The sequence below is a fragment of the Sinocyclocheilus grahami genome, unplaced genomic scaffold, assembly GCF_001515645.1.
Source record: "Sinocyclocheilus grahami isolate Dianchi unplaced genomic scaffold, SAMN03320097.WGS_v1.1 scaffold380.1, whole genome shotgun sequence".
NCBI classification, from domain to species: Eukaryota; Metazoa; Chordata; class Actinopteri; order Cypriniformes; family Cyprinidae; genus Sinocyclocheilus; species Sinocyclocheilus grahami.
Genome location: NW_015505559.1, coordinates 1,278,584 through 1,302,707, shown reverse-complemented (window position 1 = coordinate 1,302,707; position 24,124 = coordinate 1,278,584). Strand labels below are relative to the sequence as shown.

The 24,124-nt window shown below is 41.9% G+C and overlaps 1 protein-coding gene across 1 annotated transcript; it reads left to right on the top strand.

Moving 5' to 3' along the window:
- Positions 1-5,096: 5,096 nt before the first annotated feature.
- Positions 5,097-10,657, top strand: LOC107549778 (macrophage receptor MARCO-like). The gene is made up of 17 exons (XM_016230952.1): positions 5,097-5,232; positions 5,390-5,491; positions 5,787-5,896; positions 6,000-6,087; positions 6,718-6,762; positions 7,382-7,435; positions 7,644-7,742; positions 7,835-7,879; positions 8,015-8,095; positions 8,492-8,554; positions 9,061-9,156; positions 9,243-9,287; positions 9,374-9,427; positions 9,521-9,538; positions 9,659-9,715; positions 10,021-10,185; positions 10,292-10,657. Exons 1-17 carry the CDS (start codon positions 5,115-5,117, stop codon positions 10,420-10,422), a joined length of 1,371 nt encoding a protein of 456 aa, XP_016086438.1. The 5' UTR covers positions 5,097-5,114; the 3' UTR covers positions 10,423-10,657.
- The last annotated feature ends 13,467 nt before the right edge of the window (positions 10,658-24,124 follow it).

Sequence of the window (24,124 nt, the reverse complement as noted above, 5' to 3'; positions counted from 1 at the left end):
ATGTTGTGTTTGAAAATATGTGGATATGTCTGTCTTAGCCTTTGTATAATAACTTATTTACCTGTGTAATTGAATTTTTGGATGCTTTGGATGTTTGGGGGAGTAAAATATATATTTTTTTAAATTCTCTTGATATTTTCTTGTCATCTTCCATGTTTTTTTTTCAATATAAATGTTAATTCGTTCGTTTTTGCTTAAATATATTATTTCCATAATATGTACAAATTTCCACCTACTTCAACTTCAGTTGCTGCCTTATAGTTTTAAGTATATTCAAATTAATTTATAAGTATATTCAGTAGTCATTTGAACTTTTTTTTTTCAATTCTCTCTCGTGGAATCTTGTATATCTTAAAAAAAAGTTGAAATTGGTAAAATTATTTAAAAGTTATTGAAAAACATCTCAGGTTACGTATGTAACCCTAGTTCCTCGAGGGAACGAGATGCTGCGTCGGAAACGCATGGGGAACGCCCTTCAGCGTGACGGGCTCTGAACCTCGTGTGTAATCAGACCAATAGATGGGCGAGACGTCACGGCGGGTAATGACCAGGAAGCTATAAAAGCACGTGCGGTGAGACCAGCGTCAGCTTCTAGGAATGAAGCAAGCGCTGGCAGGGACGCCGGAAGTATGGCACCGCGACGCAGCGTCTCGTTCCCTCGAGGAACTAGCACCCCAGAGGGGACTGCCCTCATGAGTCCTGGGCCAGTGGCGTCAGGACTTTTCGCCGAGGACCTCTTAGTCTTAAGTACGGTCCGAGTCTCAAGCAGACAACAAACAAACTGTGTGTATCCCCACCCGTAAAGTAATGCGGGCAGAGAAGAACACACAGCCTGAACGCTGCCTGCCCTCGCCTTAGTGTCTGGTTTTGTCTTGCTTTAGATTTCGTGACAGACAACACTAAATAAGACTCACAAACAGATATCAGACTGACACACACACAGAGCGCTTGCTGAATGACAAAAGCTGACGCTGGTCTCACCGCACGTGCTTTTATAGCTTCCTGGTCATTACGTCACCCGCCGTGACGTCTCGCCCATCTATTGGTCTGATTACACACGAGGTTCAGAGCCCGTCACGCTGAAGGGCGTTCCCCATGCGTTTCCGACGCAGCTCGAGTTCCTGAAGAGGAACATATGTTGACATGAATTGATTGTATAATTTATTTTAAATATTATGCTAAAGTGTACTTGTTTTCCACAAGTGCCTTGCTGGTTTCTTCAAGAACTATGTTCTGCTGAGTCACACTAAGGACATTCATTAGAAATGTGGGAAGTCCCTCAAGAGCCCTTTAAGTTGGATCCAGTATGACAATTCTGGAAAATGACCCAAGAGAAGTTATCCTGCAGTTTCACTTGAGGACACCTGTGCTTTTACTCTTCAAAGACAAGTGCAATCCTCCATGCACAAATACCTCACAACCTAAAAGTCTTGCCTCTTATCATTTTAGCATTTGGAATTATTTCTAAGTCTCCTCCCCTCTATGTTCCTGTAGGATCTCTCTCTCGCCGCTCTCTTTCTTCATTATTAATCACGACTGGTGTGCCATTGTGTTTAAGATGATCAGCAGGAGATCTTGACAAAGGACAAGGTCAGAGTGAGAAACCGAATCCCAGCTAAGCAGAATGTAAAGACAGAGACACACGTCGGCTCTGTGAAAACACACACACATACACATGCAAAGGAATTTGCAGTAGGTTTGTGTAAAGAGTGATCAGATTCATCTGAACTGTTTGGTCAACAGGAAGCTGCCAAGATTTTAGAGCAGAAGGAAGTGGACAATATTATGATACAGTCCTTTCTTTATCCTACAGTTTCTCTTTTCTTCAGTCCCTCCATAACCATTAAATCACATGCAATAACCGTTCTAGGAATGAGGGCGAGTCGGAGACAAAGAGTGTGTTGGAAAGCGATGTGTGTGTGTGACAGAGTAAGGTGCGTTTTATAGCTTTGATTGAAGTCTGGCTGCTGTCTGGGAGCGACACTACATTCTGCTGCTGTCACAGCCAATAAAACAATGTCACATGCTCTCGTTCACCACCACCACCGGTCTGACACCTGAACAACTTGATCTGAAGAGACAAAACAAATGGTTTGCTAGACACATTGACTCTTCACTTAAAAGAGAAAATCAAAAGGAGACAGAAAAACTCTCATTTGCTCATTCTTTTGCTTTTGCTTTTTAGAGTTTCAGCCACACTCTCCCCTGATGTTTGATTTGTTGTCCGTGAAGGAAACAGGCCATCCTAATTATCCTGCCAAACAGAACAGGGTATTAAGCTCTTTCTCTCTCTCAGGGTACATTCCAGTTGCCCAATAGCGGCCAGATAAGTGGACTTTACTGGGTGTGCAAACATCTTCAGTGAGATTCCAAATCATAGGCTGCATATATGCACAATCGAAAGAGTATATATAGATATATGACTTGCACACATTTTTATTTAGTTTAAGTTAATTGAAAAATTGAAAATAAAGTAACTTAACTTAATAAAACTATTTTTCTGTCATGACAACTCTAGGAGGGATTGGCGTGGTAATGTACATGACAATGTTAATGTATATGAATAGATCTGCTACGTTGCTGCTGCGGCAGAGCAAGTACCGAGACTTGCTACTGCCAATACATCCACAACATGCTGCTGTGAGCATGTAAGAAATATTGCTGCTGTAAATATAACACATGAAATAACACCCATATAGCAAACATGAATCACCTCGTAGCAGATCTATACAGGTGGAGCTGGGGAAGGTGGGGGGTTTCTGAAGCAAGCTGCAACTGCTACGTCAAGCACTAGTCATATATTTGAATGTTGAGCAGCGAACTCATTGGCTACTGATACAGGAGAGAACCAATCAGCTGTGTTATGTGATAATGTTGTCATTAGGTCAGATTGAGTTAGACCTATCGGACTGCGCCATCTAGAGTTTCATGCCAGAACTCTGTATATAAATACATAATTTTTTTTAAATAATAAAAATTAAAAACAAAACAAAACAAAACAAAACAAAGCAAAACAAAACAATTGCTAAAACTTTAACTAACCATCATTTAGCTTAAGAGAATCAAATCAGGCACACTTGCTTTAATATTGGTTTCCATCCTTATCCCCTTCAACAATAAAACCCCTCCCTTGACAAAAAAAAAAACTACATGCACTCTAACTAATTATACTAACCCACAGAGTCACCACTCATTCTCATCTCCTGTCCTCAGTGAGGAAGATACATTTCCTGGATGATTTTATTATATCAGCAGTGTTTATTTGTGCTCATTAACTTGACTTGTTTTTCCTTAATTCCTTAATCATAGTGACAGCTAAAAGACTGTGATGATCTAAATGTACCAGTCATGTGGAGGCATGGTTTTGCACACCTTGTTTTGTTTCCCATGAGACTGTGATGTGGAGGACACTGTTGAAAAGCAGAATATGTATGTTAACATGATTGAGATTTTAATCTTCTAGGCAATCATTATTTTCTCCAGTTGTGTGATGTTTATTTACCCAATAAATTCATATTTACAGACAAATCCGATGCAAATAATGAACAAATACGCCTAATACTTAGACATAACACCTGCATAGTTTCTATTTGGTTATTGCATGATGCTTTATTTGAGTGGGGGGGGGGGTGACTATGATGCTTTATATAATAAATGTATGTTTACAAAATAACATCACACGGCACAAAAATAACACAGGTTTGATAAATGCTGTTACGGATTTCAAATGTCTGGAAACCAAATGTTCTGCCTACGTGTTACTAAAAATGTAGGTCTGTGCATTTATTTATTTATTTAATTAATTAATTAATTTGACAGTCTATGGCATTTCTAAAATAGCTAATTTGCTCAAGAACTCTATAGTTATTTTAGAACTCTAAAAATAAAATACTCAAATTTCCTGAACATATCAAGGAAAAAAATAAGTTTTAGTATTGAGACTGACCAGATTATATGGACAAGATGCTCCTTTAAAACCACAACACAAAATGCAAATAAAATCTAAACCTATTTACTGTATTTTACAGTAAGTACAAGAGCCTCTGTGTGGAGAGGACACAGCCACAGAGGGTAAGAGACAGAGAGGGTGTTATATTCACACACACACACACACACACACACACACTTGTGCCTGATACATACTATCAGGGTCACTCAAGGTCATCAATCACCCTAAAACACAGACATCAGCAACTGAGTGGTGTGGTCATCAAACAAACAAATAAACAAAACACTGAGACACACTGAGTACAGTAAACAAGGTCATTCTGTCAGTGCAGGTTAAGTGTGAGCAGAGAGGGCTGTTTAGAGCTGATCTGAGGTCAGGGATGGAACTGCGCTTCTGTTTAAAGCTTTCCGTCTAAACAGATGGCCTGATCACCGACCAGTTTACCCACCGACAGGAACACACACTCACACAGAGAAGAAGAAGTGACAGTTTGTCATTCTTCATGGAAGGGCAAATACACATATTCAAATGTTAAATGCGTAACCATTTCATGTGCGCACACATGTTTAATTGGCTTCTATAATGACCATAGACTTCTGCTGTTCAAATATAAACAATCTAATTGTTTCTATGTCCAATTATAAGTACTGACTGACCATTGACATAACTTTCACCACCCACTTTCTCAAATCAACACAATTTTATTTCTAGAGCACTTTTAAAAACCACAGTGGGTACCGAAGTGCTGTACATTAGAGTAACAAAAGTAAACAAATACATACAGCCAAAAATGTAACAAAAATTCATGCAATTTACAGTATAAAAGATAAAGAAAATGTAATGAAATCCATACAGGAGTAATATGGTCTCATTTTCAATTGGAGAAAGACGATCACCAGCCAATACTTCACATTGGCCAAATAGTTATACAAAGAAGGGAAGATTGCTCCCCAATTAAAATTACCATTGAAAACTATTTATGTTTACTCCTGCTACTGTAGCTCTAACTTCCTTTTTACTTAGGACACTCATTGGAATAATTTCCGCTAGTCTCTTTTGTCAGATGACTGGCGTTTTGATGAGCCTGCGTATTTTTATTCCCCTTTTCTTTGGTTTTAAACTGTCACCCTGATTGTATAAAAGTCAGTGTGTGGTAGAGTGACTGATGGAGACAGACGTGGATAAAATTGATGGGCAGGCCTCTGTACTCAGCCAAGCAAACCCTCTTTATGACAACACCATGAAGCTCTATGAGGCCGACTGCTATGACTTCCAGCACAGTGGTAAGACAAAATTACATTATATACATACAAATGTTTTCAAATTGTAGTCTAAATATAAGTCCAATATACAAATTACTTAACATAAAATCAAAGTTTAAGCCAGAGCTTAAAAGTTCTGCATTTCAATATAAGTGTTTGTACTGTATGTGTGTTATAGAGCTAAAGACTAAGAAACCAGCGAAAACCGGTCACTGTATTCCTGTTCTCATACTGCTTTTCCTGCTGCTAATTGGACTGAATTGTGTCCTGGCCTATAAAGGTGAGATGCACCAGAGATAAAGCCACATTAAAAAAAATCTGTAGAATAGATACAACTTATCAAACCAAGTTACATTTATTTAAAAAATAATGCTTTACAAGCAAGTTTTAGATTTTAAATTATAAAAGTATAGTTCCAAGTTTGGAACAACATGAGGGTTAGTAAATGATAACAAGATTTTAATTTGGGGTGAACTATCCCTTTAATGTGATTCTCTACACCTGTGCTTCTGGTTGATTTCTGTTGTTCCATGATTAAATCTGCTTTTTGCTTATGATGTCTATTGTATGTATAGTCTTCACTCTGGAGGCTTTGGTTTACACTCACTGTACATCAGTTGATGCCAGAACAGAGGAAATCAAGTCTGCTGAGGGACTCAAGCTGGGCAGCTCCAAATCCAATGAGGTACATCCACACACATACATCCATGATACAAACACATGCACACATATATGCAGAGAAAGGCATGTTTTGAGAGAGCTGAAGGTTCTCTGTGTGTGTCAAGCAGGAGTGTCTCTCCAATCTGTGTGGGAACGATGGGACTTTAGAGAAACTAAGGACTCAACTAAACCAGCTCAACATTAGTGCAGAGAGAGGTACACACACACACACACACACACACACACACGTTGGGTTTCCATGTTTTATGGGAACATTGATTTTTATACACATGAACAAACTGTATTTTCTGTCCCCTTACATGAATCCTACCCCTAAACCTGCCCCTCACACAACAATTTCTGCATTTTTACATTTTCAAACAACTTAATTCTGTATGAGTTATAAACTGTTTTCCTCGTGGGTACCAAAAAAAAAAAAGTCCCCACAAGGTCAAAATGTACTGGTATTACTATCCTTGTCCCCATAACATAGGGAATACCAGGTACACACACACACACACACACATCCTAGATATATCGATCAGGTACTATTTTGAGAATTTGCCATGATTTCAATTTTTAAAGGGGTTATGAATTGCATTTTCAGATCTTTACATTATGTGTCTGGAAGAATGTGTCTAAAATTTCTGTATAGAGATCTAAAACTTTTATTATAACTTGTTGTTGGACTGCAATAATTAACATTTTATAAGAATAGAAGAATAACTGGGAAATTAGGTGTGAATGTCCATTTTGATTTTCCATTTCATGACTCCTTTAAAACATTTACTCAGGAGTTGAGAATTGAGAACACTATTTTTTGTTGTTGTTGTTTATATTTTATAGCTGTGGTTTGCCTGCCTGGTCCACCTGGCAGACCTGGATTGCAAGGTAACTACTTCCATGCCTTGAGAACATTGTCAGTCAGTCACCCCAACCTCTCTCTCTCTCTCTCATTTAATGATAGTAACATTAGAAGAATGCTATATTTATATTATAACTAATAATAGTGATATTCACAATGTATTTGTCCAATACTTGTCTGCATGAGGCCTCCAGGTCATGGCACCAATCATACTCGCACCATGGCAAACTAATCGCTAACATGTCTTTCGAGGGCAGAGGAGGGAGGTTTACCTGCAAAACTCTTCGCTCTCCACCATTACATTGATAATTGTGCTCTGCACTACTTCATTAATTCCAACGGGAAAGCAAACATCTGTGAGGAATCCCAAATCACTAAGATCCTGTCCCCAGTTTAAAGGGGTGAAAAATAGCAAGAGCAGGAGCAGCAGAGCTCAGTGACGAGAATAGAGTCAATCACGTTTCCTGTTCCTTCACAATCTATGTGTTTTCAGCTCTCCCTGCTGGTCAAAACAGACATCAACACTGAACTAAATCTGTAATTTGACCTTTGGTGTCTTAGATCCTTTATCCCAACAGATGTGTGTGAATAGTATTTTTGACGTTTTGATGTCAGTATTTATACTCCAGTTGTGTACTGTATCAGGTCCTCCTGGAATACCAGGGATACTGGGACAGAAAGGAGACACTGGCTCACCAGGTTAGTGTATTCTAATGCATCTCTATGAATTTGAATGGGTGTAGTATTGTGCTCTGTGATAACTTTCCATCAAGTTTAATGTGCTGTATTGGCTTGGCAAATAATTGTAAGTAAGTGCTAGAAATGCTAAAGCATACATTGCTTTGTTGCATGCAAGGAAAATAGTGCAAAAAAAACAAATTTAAAATATGAAATTTCTCTCTTTTAGGTCAGGTAGGTGAGCCTGGAGCTCCAGGAGAAAAAGGACAGAAAGGAGACCAAGGACTAACAGGTGAAATGGGCCCGGCTGGCATGACGGGTCCACCTGGTAATCACCTTCTCACATTCACACAACTCTCACACCATTAGGAACAGTATAATAGATCCATATCTCTCTATGACTGTTACTTCTGTTTCCAGGTATTCGGGGCTTGAAGGGGGATACAGGAGAGAGAGGAATAAAAGGTGCTTGTTTATGATGATCAAAGGCCACCAGAATAATTCATACCGTAATAAAACAGGAAATATGTGTTGTGGAAATGCCTTGTTTTACTATTGCTTTAATGAAAACCTGTATGGTATTTTCTCTGTGCACACAAGGTTTACCTGGGCCTGACGGTCATCGAGGTGCAAGTGGACATACTGGTCTCTCAGGATTACCAGGGCCCCGTGGACCACCAGGTATTTTTGAAAGATAAATCTAAATGAGTCAATAGCTTGTCTAGAGGAGTGAGTGGTTGCAAGGTTAATTATTGGCCCAAGTCAAAAGAACCAACTCAAATGTTTATGACATTCTAATAACAAGACCTTATTTTTTTGTGTGTGTCTTATTGTCCACTAGGAAAACTATATGTTTAATCCACACCTTTCCTCAAGAAGCCTCAGTATTTTGGTTGCCTTATTCTTTTTAGCCTGAACAAAACTAATAGTGATGCTTGCCTTAATAAATACCACTAATAATAAACCTTTGTCAGTGCAACACTTGTGTTCTATGTTTGACACTGGTTGACACCTTGTAGTTGAACATTTTCATCTATAATCTTCATGATGTATACACTCAAAATCTATTTTCCTCAGGTCTTCACGGAGATCCAGGTGCCAATGGTGAGCGAGGAGATCAGGGACCTTCAGGTCTTAGTGGTAAGAAAGCCCAGTTTGTCCTCATTTGCCGTTGTGTCAAACAAACCTTTCTCTGTTAAGGTTATTAATATAGCCAGTCTTATGACTATTAGCATAAAATATGGTATACTTCGGTTTATCTGAAATAGCTGATACCACAATTTTGGATAAAGCTCATTCATATAACTGCATAGTAGTTTCACTCCTGAATCCATTAACCAGAAAACACAAAAGTAATCAGCAGAACATGTGTAGACATTGGAATCAGATTTTGAAGTGTAATTAGTCTTTTCAATGATAATAAATAAAAATTTCCAAGTGTCTACAAAACTCTTATTTAAGAAATTTGATGCCACTTACCTGGCAAGCTTCAGCAAATACAGAGATTAGTTCTTCTTCACAAGTGTTCATTGTATTATCCTGGTACCTTTGTTTTGCAGTGGTGTAGAATGGGGTACCCTTACTCCATACAGTTTGAGAATTCCTGATTCATTCGTGCCCTAACCTGTAGTTGATTGATCTTTTAGGGCCTCCTGGTCCGGTGGGACCTCCTGGTCTGCAAGGACAACCTGGAGAAAAAGGCTCACCTGGACCAAAGGGAGACACTGGCGTTGGCCTTCCAGGTATTGAAGGAGTGCTAAGGACACATGCACATAAGAGTGATATATGGCATTATGCCAATTATTTATGGGCAAATAATTGTTTTCAGGGCACCCAGGACAACAGGGACTAAATGGAAGTCAAGGATTGCCAGGTAAATTTAAAAATAAACATGTAAACAGATTATAAACATTGAGTTTATATCATATAGCTGTCATCTGAGTATGATGTTGTATGTAGGTGTCCCTGGACTTCGAGGTCCGAATGGAGAAAAGGGCAGTAAAGGTGATCAGGGTGAGTTTGTTAAAAATTATTGACAAGAAATCAACATCCAACTCCGTATATTTCTTGAATTTCTTTCATCTTATCCTTTTGTCTGTCTTCTAGGGCTAATGGGAGCTCAAGGTATGTTTTAGCACATTTTGGGCATATCTATAATTTCACTGAATGCGTAGTATCTGTGTGTTTATTAACCTGTTTTGTGAGTAAATTGATTGTATCTAAACATATGATGGTCTTAAACAGGTCCTAAGGGACAGAAGGGTGATGTAGGACCCCCAGGTGCGAGGGGTAGCGCCCCTGGTAATTTTCGTAAATACTTATGCATCTCTGTGCACTACTGTGTGTCACTGTTAACGTCTATTCAATCAAATAACTCCAATACAAAGATTCTTGTTTTGTTTTTGGAGATTCTACTTAAATAACAGTAAAGTAACAGCCACTTTAGCATGACATGTCAATGCCTAAACATGTAACTAACAAAACAGGTATATTGGCTTGTACTACAGCCAGCCACAAGCACAATCACATAAACCATTGCAGCATTTCAAGATGTGGATTAATGGAGGCAGTCCAGCAGTGTCTCATATATGTGCATTTGTCATTAGCTGTAGTTCGTTTAGTGGGAAGTTCCAACCGAGGAAGAGTCGAGGTGTTTCATGAGAATGTCTGGGGAACTGTGTGTGATGACAGCTTTGACTCTGTGGATGCTTTGGTGGTGTGCAAGATGTTGGGTTTCCAGAGGGCCACTCAGATTTTCACGGACGGTGCAGGTGATGTATGCGTCTATGGTTAAGAATTTTTGGTTAATGGTTCAGGAGTATACAGGTTATGGTTTCCAAAATCCTCTCACAATGGTCTGCTGTGTATCTGCTGCAGGAACTGGAAGCATCTTGCTGGACGAGGTGAGATGTACCGGAAATGAGAAGAGCATTTTTGACTGTGCACATGCAGGAATGAGAGTTAATAACTGTAACCACAGTGAGGATGTCGGAGTTAGCTGTGCTTGAATAAAAAGAAGAAAACTTCTCACACCAAGAACAAATTTTTGCTCCTTGACTTTTAGTGGACATATAAAGTCACTCTTCACACATATGCAGTTCATCAAATTATCTATTTTCCACTAATGTTTGAAAGACTTGTATCATGTGAAACCAAACTTATTTTTGTCAAATGTTACGCTTGGAAAGTTTGCATGGTGTCACTGAGGCAGCAACATTCATGCATTTCCGAGTGAGACTTTTGTGTGTAAGTATTTTTGGTCTAACATGAATGTATAAACACCACAACAAACTCATCCATGTACACTATCCTAAAACTATCCTAACTCTTAACACATATACACACAGAAAAAAAATAAAGAACTTTAGATGAGAGTCTTGTTTTGGTTTCTGTACACTCAACACTCTATGGCTGTCTCATAATCCTTCTTTAACTCGCACTGTCTTGCATTTTGAATCTAAGGGACACTAATCAACAATTATCATTCAGAGGGCATCTCTGCTCCTGTTCTCCTCTCCAGGGACCTCCTCTCTCCAGTCCTTCTCTTCTCTCTCTGTGTCTGTCTAGCCCCTCATTAGCTGTGGGACCCTGTGTAAAGGAAGGGTGGGCTTGGGAGTGAGATCTTCTGAAGGGCTAAGAGGCCACACTAATAAATAAATGATGCAGTCAGTGACGGTAATAATAATGAGAGAGGAACAGATACTTTAGCATTTATAAAGAGCTGCAGTCCACTGGGAGCAAGATACTTATTAGTTTAACTGGGAGTCTTTTACTCAAGGCTCTTTAAAACTGAACCTGAATCTGAGAACTGATCAACACTAGAGTGTATTACTTACAGACAATAATTCCGAGTCCAGTCATTTGCAAAAAATAATGTGACCCTGGACCACAAAACCAGTCTTAAGCCGCTGGGTTATATTTTTAGCAATAGCCAAAAATACATTGTATGGGTCAAAATTATAGATTTTTCTTTTATGCCAAAAATCATTAGGATATTAAGTAAAGATCAGGTTCCATGAAGACATTTTGTAAATTTCCTACTGTAAATATATCAAAACTTAATTTTTGATTAGTATTATGCATTGCTAAGAACTTCATTTAGACAACTTCAATATTTTCTCAGTATTTTGAGCACGTGCAGATAATTAATACGGCCAGTCCATCATCAGTAATTACACCATCTATCCAACCAGCACAAGAGAGAACCCCTATAAATAATCAAAGCAGCCTTACCTTCATTATCTCTAGTCTTTCAGCATTCGGTTCGCTCCTTTTGCCTTTTTACCATAGACCCAATTTCCCGCCCAACGAAAAGACCTATACTGGGGATTTTTCAGATCCTCCGCCGCAATTTACCGGCCCCATGATCATTCCTTCTCTGCCAGACATGGCCGCCGAGCACCAGGCTTCATCGCGGCCGCTGCTCTTCTCGACCAGCCACACGCTCTGGCCAATAGGCCGTGCAAAGCCCCGAACTCGCCTCACTTGACACCACCATTGTCCTGCACAAGACCTGGCTCTCCTCGAGTGCTGGGTTGCACACGTGCAGATAATTAATACGGCCAGTCCATCATCAGTAATTACACCATCTATCCAACCAGCACAAGAGAGAACCCCTATAAATAATCAAAGCAGCCTTACCTTCATTATCTCTAGTCTTTCAGCATTCGGTTCGCTCCTTTTGCCTTTTTACCATAGACCCAATTTCCCGCCCAACGAAAAGACCTATACTGGGGATTTTTCAGATCCTCCGCCGCAATTTACCGGCCCCATGATCATTCCTTCTCTGCCAGACATGGCCGCCGAGCACCAGGCTTCATCGCGGCCGCTGCTCTTCTCGACCAGCCACACGCTCTGGCCAATAGGCCGTGCAAAGCCCCGAACTCGCCTCACTTGACACCACCATTGTCCTGCACAAGACCTGGCTCTCCTCGAGTGCTGGGTTGCAGCAGTAGCAGGCCTTCAACGAGCCTGGGCTGCGCCCCAGATTTCACCGCAGCAAAGCCTCACTTGCTTCCCGCTGCGGCTCAGCCTTTCACCGCGGCTCTTCCGGCCGCACAGCCGTACGCAGCCGGGCCTCCAGATATCTTAGCAGATGCTAGCTCGAGGCTGCCTCCGCTAACGGCGCAGGCCATGATGCAAATTAATTAATTTTGAGGTGAAGTCGCTAAAGGCAGGTTTTCGTGGCTAAAAGTTTGTTAAATGATGTTATGACATAAATGTATGTTGATGCCATTTTGTAACCACGAAGCAAACGTTTTTCCAAAGTTTATCATCCACACTGAAATATCTGAAAGCATTACATTCGTCTTACTGTGCATGTATAAAACCTAACTGAGATGATACAGACGGAACAGACATAATAAGTTTCACGCAATTCATCTGGCAGGATCAATTAATTTACAGAAATATTTCACCATTTACTGACACGCCACGGCGCTCACTCAGAATTGATCTAAAATGCAACTGCCCTCGTGTTTTGCCACAGGACAGCAATCGTGAGTAAATTTTCTGTCATCTTTTTAGGACTGTAATATGAAAAGCGTGCAAAGTAAATATCTTTAGCAACAGTGTGAAAGTGAATAGGACATAACTGCAAAATTAGCATTACCGGTATAAACATGTCTACTGGTACAATGCGTCACATGACTAAACATACGTCGTCGTTTTCAAAAGCCTCCGTTTCCACAGTCCATACTACAACATGAAAACAGCATTTTTTAAATGTATCTGCTCTGGAAAGCGTTTTAAAAGCTCTGTTTTCATGGACTCATTGCTTTAGTGTGGATGGAAGGCCAAAACGAGAGGAAAATATGCATTTTCAACGGAAACTTATTAATGTGGACAAGGCTTGAGGAGTTGCCAAATCCAGCAACAAATTACTAAGTCGGCAACACTGCAGGCTACCCAGGCATTTCAGCTTGTCCCGATAAGTGTCATTAACCCTTCCACTTTCTCGCGGCCTACATCTACAGCAGCCGAAGCAAGCGTGAAGCTGCTTCCGCTTGCAAGACAGGCCCTCACATCTCAGTATTTCCGTCCTGTTACTTCTAACCCCCTTTTTTCCTTTCAGCGGCCTCCAGCTCCTTAAGCAGATGATAGCGTGAGGCTGCCTCAACTAGCAGTGCAGGCTACACATGCTCTTCAGGACATCACATCCCCACCCCCTTCCCATGGCCTACAGCTACAGCAGCTGAAGTAAACGTGAGGCTACCTCCATTTGTAACACAGGCCCACATCTCTTCCGCTCCCTCATGCTACTAATAACCATTTTTCTGTTCAGTGGCTTCCAGCTCCCGTAGCAGATGCTAGCGTGAGCACGCCTCCACTAGTGGTGCAGACTTATCAACAGCCCTTTCCTTACCCCACTCCCAACCCCCCTTGGAACCACTCCCCGTAGCCAGCAACATCAGGACACAGATTTTGTCAGAAGCCAGAGGCCTTTAAGACCTACGTGCGGTCAGACCGCTTCCATATCAAAGAAGATCACCGAACCCTCATCAGCCGACCCCTTTAACGCCAGTCCATCCCTGTTCACTCGAACTCCTGACCCACCATAGCTAACCCCCTTTAACATCACTTTATCAATCTTTAACCGCCCATCCCAACAGCACCCCGTTCCCGCAGGAGCCTTACCTAATTCCCACAGTGCCGCAGCAGTCCCCGCTCCCGCAGGAGCTTTTCCATATTTTCCAACTGCCACAGCAGTGTCTGCTCCCCCAGGAGCCTTATCTGTATTTCCCCACTGCCGCAGCAGCCTTTATCTGTATTTCCCCACTGCTGCAGCAGTGTCTGCTCCCGCAGTAGCCTTTATCTGTATTTCCCCACTGCCGCAGCAGTGTCTGCTCCCGCAGAAGCCTTATCTGTATTTTCCCACTACCGCAGCAGTGTCTGCTCCCGCAGGAGCCTTATCTGTATTTCCCCACTGCCACAGCAGTGTCTGCTCCCGCAGGAGCCTTCTCTGTATTTCCCCACTGCCGCAGCAGCCTTTATCTGTATTTCCCCACTGCTGCAGCAGTGTCTGCTCCCGCAGTAGCCTTTATCTGTATTTCCCCACTGCCGCAGCAGTGTCTGCTCCTGCAGGAGCCTTATCTGTATTTCCCCACTGCCGCAGCAGTGTCTGCTCCCGCGGAAGCCTTATTTGTATTTCCCCACTACCGCAGCAGTGTCTGCTCCCGCAGGAACTTTTCCATATTTCCCCACTGCCGCAGCAGTTGCCGCTCCCGCAGGAGCCGTTATCTCTCTTTCCCTCTGCCGCAGCAGTGCCCACTTCCGCAGAAGCCATTTTCTCTTTTCAGATGCCGTAGCAGATCCCACTCCCACAGGAGTTTTTCTTTTCAGATGCCGCAGCATCTGCAGAAGCCTCTAGTTCTCTCTTCTAAAGCCTCAGAAGTGCAGCTACTACAAGCGAGGTCCAGCACCCCACCAACCTTAAGCTTTGCAAATTTAGGGGGGGTTATCAACGCTCCTCTCTGTCTGCTGTCCCGTACTAAATTGCATCTTTGGGGGAGCGCTTTGGGTCGGGGCTAAAAAACCGAGCTCTGAGCCCTCTCCCCGGACAGCACGCCAAAGACACATAACCTTTACTCAGTTTATTATATGTAAGTGTGAACTCGTGAAGTGATGTTTTATTAACAAATTTCGGGAGGAGCACGCGCAGATAATTAACATGGCCAGTCCATCATCAGTAATTACACCATCTATCCAACCAGCACAAGAGAGAACCCCTATAAATAATCAAAGCAGCCTCACCTTACCTCTAGTCTTTCAGCATCCCTCCACCACCCTGACTCCTCACCTTCAGCCCGTTCCTACCACAGCATGGGGAGGAGCACTCAAGCGGAGCACTCTGGGTCCGGGCTAAAAAATCAAGCTCGGAGCCCTCTCCCCGGACAGCACGGCAAATACGCATAACCTTTACTCAGTTTATTAAGTGTGAACTCGAGAATTGTATCTCAACCAAATATTGTCTGATCCTAATAAACCATACATCAATGGAAAGCTTATTTATTCAGATTTCAGATGATGTATAAATCTCAATTTTGAAAAATGTACCCTTATGACTGGTTTTGTGGTCCAGGGTCACAAATGTTGACAGTTATGCACCAACAAAGGGAGCCTTTGGGGCAACATGCCCCATGTAACACTATAGACTTCATTATATGGATTTCTCAAATTTATTTTGTTTGTTTTTACAAATGGTGATGTGGTTTAGGAGTAAAAAAAAATTTCAATGCAACAGGTAGGGTCAATCAGTTTAGGAAAAACTTCCTAACCTGGAAAAAAATCCTGAAGACGTTCATTGAACCTAAAACTTTTGAAACATAAGAAAACATTCTATTTATTTTGGAAAAATGTTTTTCTTAAGAGTGAATGAGGAAGTATAACTGCTGAGGTTTCTGTAAAAGTTGCAGATGTGTGTTTATATGTGAGTGTGTGTAACCATGTGTTGTAAACAGAGTGGCAGTGTAGAGACAGTGCTTGATGAAAATGTGCTGACCAGTATGTTCAGAATTTCCCAATCCACCAAAGCTGAGCATTTATGCCCTTTGTCCTAGAAGTCAGCTATTTAAATCTATTATTTTTCTTTTGAGAATACATTCTTTCCCATCAAATTTACCCAAGAGCTTTCAAGCTACAGCAACCAAACTTGGCACAGATTTGTCTCTTTTGACTTCAGATGGTTATGACTTTTCTAACGTATCTGACATACAGTAACTATGTACCTGAACATAGCTATGCCTAGTAACTAGCCACACTCTCTAGTACACTAGTACAGTGCTTCCCGACCACATCCTTTTTCTGACACACGCATTTCAGGTCTTGGCGTCTATAAAGGCTTCAAGAATGTAGTTTGAAAACACTGCACTTGTTGAACCAACTAGAAAAGTGCCTCTCAAACCTGTCCTGGGGACATTTTGCATGTCTCCCTCATCTAAGGCTTTGTTCAGGCTGCAGACAAATCAGATTTTTTCTTAAATCAGATCTTTTCAGGCAGAATGTCTGCAATATTAATTGCAAGTGATCCAATCAGATTTGCACGACCAGACATAACTAATGTATCTGCATGGGTTACTTTTGTTTCGATGCAGGTGTACCCACGCATGTGACGAGGCTTTCAAAACAGATGCAGGAAAAATGGAGGTGCATCATTTTGATCTCCAAATAAGCGCCTTGTCGAGTCGAGGTGCAGAAATCCTCTGTCGCATAAGAAAAACTCAGCGACAGAGAAGACTGGTATATGTTGTAATGTTCTGTGCTGCAGTCACAGCTGGCTTTGGCTTTGTTTGAATACTGTATGAATTCTGGTCTTTCTGTCACTGGTTTTGACTATTATCATTGTGTGTTTTACATTAAGAGTGATGCAAGAAACAACCCGAAATCTGATTTGGGCAGCCAAAGTGTCCTGACTGAGAGACATATGTAAAAATCCAATTGCAATCACATTTCAAACCACCTTGAATGTGATGAATGTGACGTTTTTTATTTTTTTTTGCTGTACAGGCTTTCAAAAACCCATCTAGATAATATCTGATTCAACTCATCAGCTCATTGGCAGAGACAGCAAATCCTAATATTGATGTGTCCAATAAAAGAGACATCCAAAAATGTGCAATATTGAGGGGTCTCCATGGCAAGGTCTGAGAAGCACTGTCCTAAACCATCTTATTGTGGTCTTATTGACCACACCCTCTAGGTAGCCTTTGGTTATGAATTCCTAGTTAAGGGAGCATAAAGGCTTGATTTGAGGAAACGGGTGTTGTGTCATACTCAGCCGATCGTTCTTCCGGAGTTTCACCGCTCTGCATGAGGGTTATATGTATTGGCACTTTACCAGCTTGGTTGTTTGGGTTAGATATTAATTGTAATTGTATCTGCTTGTGTTGTCAGCTGATAGTAATCTTCTTTTTCGTGAAGCTGGCGTTTGTTGCATCCGTAACTGGTGGATTGCCTTTTTGCTGCTTTGCGTTTCCCTGAACCGAAGAATTGCGGGCATTATTGCGGGCTGAGCGACTTTGAGCAACTGCTGTCCGTATGGTAGGTGTATTTTCTATTCATACTCATGTTTAGTGCATTTGAGGGGGTTAATTATTTGTATGGCCTTTTTTTTTGTCTAGTGATCTGTTAAGATGTGTTAAAGTGTTGGTTGCTGGATGGATGATGTGGTCTGCATTATTGGGTATGTACAACTCACCCCTGTCCCCATGGCCTTCATTAAGGTATGTTTAGCTTTATTATTATATATTCCTTTGTTTTTCAGGAGTTCAAACCATTCTGTGAGCGTGCCTGTTCTTTTCTTATGGCTTTGCATGACTTGCAACTCTAACACTACTGTTTTGTTTTGCTTTAATTTTTTTATTTTATAACTTTGTTTTGTCTTTAGTAATTCTGTCTTGACTCTGACGATTTTGTTTTGCTGAATTAAGTTTGTTTTAATTAGGATTTGGTTTTGTTTAGTTGAAATAATCCTGTTTTTGTTTTCATGGTGTTTGTTTATATTTAATGTGTATGTTTTTTGCTGGAAGTTGTATTTCTTTATTTTGTTTGTCTTCTCATTTTGCAGGAGCTGGGGACCTGGAGAATGCAGGTTAGCTGTCCCTGTGTGATAGTAGCTCTCTTTTTAATAAGGTGGTGTGGATTTGCAGTGAAATTCTCTGGAGGGTGAGTGTGATTTGGTGCACATGTGGGTATTGATTCTACAGGCATTATTGGAGCCTGGTGTCTAGCCTGCATCTCTATTGGAATGCCTCAGCTCTGCTTTGTTTGTTTGTTTGTTTGTTTGTTGTTTGTTTTTCTTCGATAAATTTGTGTTTTACAACAGTCAGTTGCTGTTTGCCATTATTTGATTATTTTGTGATTGCTGTCTCAATTGAGAAAATGTAAATTAAGCGTTAGCGTTAGTTCTGGCAGGTCACGTGAGTCAAGCTTGCATCAGCTGATTCTCAGCTGATCACATCTACCTATAGGAAAATGACACCTATCGCGGCATTTCTATATAAGCTGTATTCAGTATTATTCAGCAGCTTTTCAGCTTGCTCCGGAGCAAATTAAGCATCGCTGCTCGCAAATCAAACTGTTGCAGCGTGTTTCAGAACATCTGAAATCCACATCTAAGATAAGTGAATGCTGTTTTAATCCATATCGCTGTGTATATTCAATAAAGATTTATATTTTTTTATATGGAAGTATCCATGTCTCTTGGTCATTGTGGGAGTAATAGAACCTGTGTGTGTCCTCTGGTTTTTCCCAGGTAGTAAATCCTGTGCGGTGTAGTCGTTGGTTTTGGAGTTAGTAGAACAAACTTAAGGTTTCTTAATTCTTTCTAACATCACTCTTGCCGTTTCGGCTCTAAAGCATGTATATGAGTGTTCTCAATCATATGTTGCGTTGCAGGAGGCTTTCTTCTCTAGGAGGCAGCAGGAGGGCGAAACCTTGTTGGAGTTTGCCCTCACTCTCATGCTCTTGGTAGCTCTTGGAAAAGGCTAAGCAGCATTCACCGGATGCGATGCCAAATGCTGAGGTATTGTTGCGCAATCAATTTGTTGAATATGTTTTTGATAGTACCCTTCGTCACGAGTTGAAGCAGCTGGTCCGTCGCCAACCCACTGCTACACTGCTAGATGTCCATGTGTCAAAGCCCCACTAGAGGTACCATCTAGAGTTCTTCAAACAATGAATGGAGGACGTTGAATGCCAGCTTTTCTTTTTATTTCATTTTCCCAAGCCAATAAAGTGCAGAGTGCTCACAGGTGCAAAACATAGAACAAATTCCATAGGGAAAAATCCCTTAAGGGTACCAAGAAAAATCCTACTTCAAAGTACAAAAACAAACAAACAAAAACAAACAACCTTGGTTCAGGTATAACAATGATTCAATCAGAGGACTCCTCAATAGCTACTGCACTCACTGCACCCCAGCTAAAGACTCCCTGACTGCTTCATTACGTGAGAATTTATACACCTGGGTTCAACCATTTCCCAGAAGCCGTAATAGCACATGAAAATAATATGAAGTATTAACACATAAAAGGATTAAACATTGATTAACACTATTTCCTTCAATACACCAAATATCAATAGCACAATATACCATAACTTCAATTTAGCAATAACTATAGAAAGTCAAATACAAGAACTCATAAAACAGTTACCACCCCTTTCCACTCATACTTGGTATCTCCCACTCCCCATGATGCAACACAGCAAAGGTATAAAAAGGCTAACAAAAGTCCTTTCGGGTCTTTTACTCAGTTCAAGGTGGCCGCCACTATGTATGCTGATCCAGGTAATAGCCAACAGTTTATAAGAAAAACTTAAATGTACCCTGGTTTTAGTGTTAAGGTGTGTAAATGTGGATGTGTGTGTGTGTGGGTATCATCCATCTCTCCACCTTGCTGACACATCAAGGTAAATAAAGAGTTTTAGGGAGTCTTTGAGCTGGTGTCCACACGAGTCTTTGCAAACACACACCACAGAATTATTGATGCAGGTACTGGTGAATGGTCAGTCAGCCAAAGCCTTAGTGGATACAGGTAGCACTCAGATGCAAGTGCATGACAGCTTGGTTCCGAAAGATGAATATATGACTCGGAACTTCAGTAAAGTTTGCTGTGTGCATGGAAAAATTAGGAAGTATCCTACTGCTGAGGTTTGCTTAACAGTGCAGGGGCAGACTTTCTTGTTGCATGTGGCTATCTCGGCCCACTTACCTCAGGAGGTAGTCCTAGGGCAAGATCTCCCCATTCTCTGTGATTTGGTGTCCCAGGTTCAGTCCTTTTATGCGGTAACCCGGGCCCAGAGTGCTAGAGCAGACTTCAGTGAGTTGCCATTTGCTGATGTTGATCTTGAGGTAGCCTGTGAGAAAATACATAAATCTAAAAAGAAAAGGTGAAAGCTTAAATTTGGGGGTAGTGTGGAGAATAGGCAGGTTGAGGAGCTACCGTTACCTGAAGGGCCTCTTAACGTGATTATCCCTGAGGACATAGTGGAACTGCAGAAAAAAGATTATACTTTACAGGACTGGTTCCAGAAGGTGTATGAGGTAGATGGGGTTAGAAATGACATTGTCTCTTGTTTAATGGAGGAAAAATACATCCTGAAGGGAATACTCTATCAGGTGAAAGGGGAAGTTGAGGCGGTAGTAGTTCCGGAATCAATGCGCCATACCATTATGACTCTGGGACATTCTGTTCCATGGGCTGGACACTTAGGCAAACATAAAACATTAGCAAGGATTGCAAATCGGTTCACTTGGCTTAAGATATATACTGATGTAACCGAGTTCATTCGTACCTGTACAGAGTGTCAGATGATTTCAGGAATTTGTAGCGTCTGGACTACTCCAACACACAATATATATTTTGTTAGCTAGCTTTCACAAATACTTTGTAACACCCCAGGACGCCGAACAAGACCCTGGTTTCATGGTAACCCGATACATTTACAACCTTGTGGAATGCGAGCCGGCTCTCATTCTGCTTTCTCCAGAAACAAGGGGTACAAATGCACAGGAGAAATGGACTGTTCTACTAATTAATTCATAGGAAAACCTTTTCTTTGAATGAACACACATTTTCTTCAGGCCATTGTGTGAGAGTGGCACCCGCACATTTATTACCATTGCCAGTTATTGACACACCCTTCAGTCGCCTGAGAATGGATGTAGTGGGGCCCCTAGAGAGAAGTAAGAATGGGAACAGAGGGCAGCTCTGTGACACCATGGTGAAGCTATTAGGTGGGAACGTGAGGGCATGCCTGGAGGAGTGAGAGGCCGCAGTCACTGTGTCCCATTGGCACTTGGGTTTCAATATGGTTTAAAAGGTGCTGTGTGTTCTGGAGTAGATCGTTCTCCTCTTTGCTCTGAGATGAGTGAGCTTAGGGAGATGTTAAAGTTGCAACAGCAGCAGTTAACCCAGCTCACTCAAAGTGTAGCTCAGTTACGAGACCAGTCTCGTCAGGGCCGACCTTTCCGCAACATCTCAGTTATATGTAGAAGGTGCCAATTTGTGATTATGAGTAGCGAACCTGTATCCTGTTTGGTTGATACTGGCTCCGTGGTATTTGCGATTACTGAAAGTTGCTTTCGGGAATATTTTGAGTCATGGGGCCAGGATCACCTTAGGTCTTGTCATTGGCTGCAGCTTAGGGCTGCCAATGGGTTATCAATTCTTTACATAGGTTATATGGAATTGGACATAGAGCTCTGCGGTAGAATGGTCCCGAAATGTGGTGCTCTAGTGGTCCAGAATCCTCCTGGTGGCATCTGTGCTCAAGCCCCTGGTGTTTTGGGAATGAATGTATTGAGCCGATGTTACCAGGAGGTCTCTGGACAACATGGGCCCTCCTGGTTTAAATCCCTGGCAGTGTCATGTGCTCCTAAGTCAGTTTTTCAGGCTTTGCAGCATTGCCATCAGGCAGGGAATTTATCTGCCTCCTAAGGAAATAGGTAAGGTTAAGGTGTTGTAGTCCCCAAACAGCACGCATCCCTGGTGGTGCCATGAAATTGGTAGAAGCCACCTGTTCTGACTATTTTTCTAGTGGTGTTGCACTTCTTGAGCCTCCGGAGTTTGGACTCCCTGTGGGATTGCTGATTTCTCCAGCTCTTGTCAAAGTGAGTAGGGGTGTGGTTTACGTGCCAGTTTTCAATGTAGGGACTACTGATGCCCTCCTGTTTCCTCAGAGTTATTGGTACGTTGTCAAGTGTGCATGTGGTTAGTTTTCCCCCAGGCGTTACTGGCTAGGGACTGTTCATTCCATCCATTCCCAAGTGGGTTCTTCGACTGTGCAAGAGCAACTGGATGCTTTGGACTTGTCCCAGCTGTCCATGGATGAGCAGGGTAAGGTTAGGGACCTTCTTTCAAGGTATCTGTCTTTTCCACTTTTGAGGGGGATTTAGGGTTTACGGATCTCCTGTGCCATGATATCCCTCTCCTTGATGACACTCCCATTCGACAGCATTACCGGCGCATACCTCCATCCGAATACGAAGTGGTTAGGGCACATATAAATCAGCTATTGGAGACACAAGTAATTCAAGAAAGTTGTAGTCCATATGCCTCTCCAATCGTGCTTGTAAAGAAGAAAGGCTGTAGTCTGCGCATGTGCGTGGACTACCGTCAGTTGAACTCCAAAACTAGAAAGATTGTGTTTCCTTTGCCACGCATTGAGAAGTCGATGGATATGTTGACTAGAGCCCACTGGTTTTCCACATTGGATTTAGCCAGCGGGTACAATCAAGTTCTGGTCACCGAGGGGGGATAAGCATAAGACTGCGTTTTGCACCCCATTTCATCTTTTCGAGTGGAACCGGATGCCGTTTGGGCTCTGCAATGCCCCAGTACGTTCCAGCGACTGATGGAATGCCTGTTTGGAGATCATAAATGTCAATCATTTCTTTATTTGGATGATATTATTGTGTTTTCTTATTCGGCAACTGACCCGAGTAAAGCTCAGGCGGTATCGCAGTGGCATCTTCCATCTAATGCCACTGATCTGCGGTCCTTCCTTGGCTTTGCAAGCTACTACTGGCATTTTGTGGAGGGGTTTGATAAAATTGCAGCCCCTCTGCATAGGCTGGTAGCAGAGTTTTCTGGTACTATGAGTAGACCCAAGAAGCATGTTGGGTTGGACTTTGTTGATGCCTGGAGCGAGCAGTGTCAGCAAAGCTTTGAGGAGTTAAAGGTGAAACTCACCACTGCCCCGGTACTCGCATATGCAGACTTTTCCTAACCTTTTATCCTGGAGGTGGACGCTAGTCTTGTAGAACTGGGAGCGGTCCTTTCCCAAGAGAAGGATGGTAAGGTATGACCGATTGCCTATGCTAGTCGCAGTCTGAGGCCCACTGAGCGCAATATGTCTAACTATAGCTCCATGAAGTTGGAGTTTTTGGTGCTCAAGTGGGCCATGACTGAGAACTTTAGAGAGTACTTGTTGGGCAGTCGGTGTGTGTTTTTTTACTGATAACAACCCCCCTTAGCCATCTTTCCACTGTGAAGCTTGGGGCTACGGAGCTACTATAATCCATTATAGATCTGGAAAAAGTAATAAAAATGAGGATGCCCTTTCCCGGCATGCTGGGTGGATTAGTTCCAGGAACAGCAGTGCCTGCAACATTGCAGCAGGTTGTGGAGGCAGGACCAGTTGTGGAAGAGCAACAAGCAATGAAAGCTACCTTGCCGAGTCATACGTTGACTGAAATTTTGGCATTGCAGTTGGCCAATCCCGTTATTTCTGAGATACTACCTTTTTGGAGGCGGAAGGCTCGTGCTGGGTTGGAAGAACGTCAGCAGATATCTGCTTTGGCCTTGACGTTGCTTCGGGAATGGGATTGGCTTGTGGACAAAAATGGTGTACTTTATTGTAGGGTCTATTCCCCAAATTGTGAAGAGGAAGTCCTACAGATGCTTTTGCCTGTGGCCTTGAAGGTTGATGTTCTTACCCAGTTGCATCAACAACATGGGCATCAAGGTATAGAGTGTATTGCGAAACTGGTCCAGCAGCGGTGCTACTGGCCAGGTATGTCATCAGATACTGCTTCTTGGTGTCAGGAATGTGAGAGATGCCAGTCTAGTAAAGATACACAATCACCAGCTCAAAGTTTTATGGGTCATCTTTTGCATAACTTGTCCAGCAGCGGTGCTACTGGCCAGGTATGTCGTCAGATATTGCTTCTTGGTGTCAGGAATGTGAGAGATGCCAGTCTAGTAAAGA

What these genes read in the sequence shown, in the direction of transcription:
- LOC107549778 (XM_016230952.1), top strand. Translation starts at nt 5,115, where the DNA reads ATGGAGACAGACGTGGATAAAATTGATGGGCAGGCCTCTGTACTCAGC. An exon ending in TGGCAGACCTGGATTGCAAG is followed by an intron (nt 6,763 to 7,381) that starts GTAACTACTTCC and finishes GTACTGTATCAG; the next exon opens with GTCCTCCTGGAATACCAGGG. An exon ending in GATTTTCACGGACGGTGCAG is followed by an intron (nt 10,186 to 10,291) that starts GTGATGTATGCG and finishes TATCTGCTGCAG; the next exon opens with GAACTGGAAGCATCTTGCTG.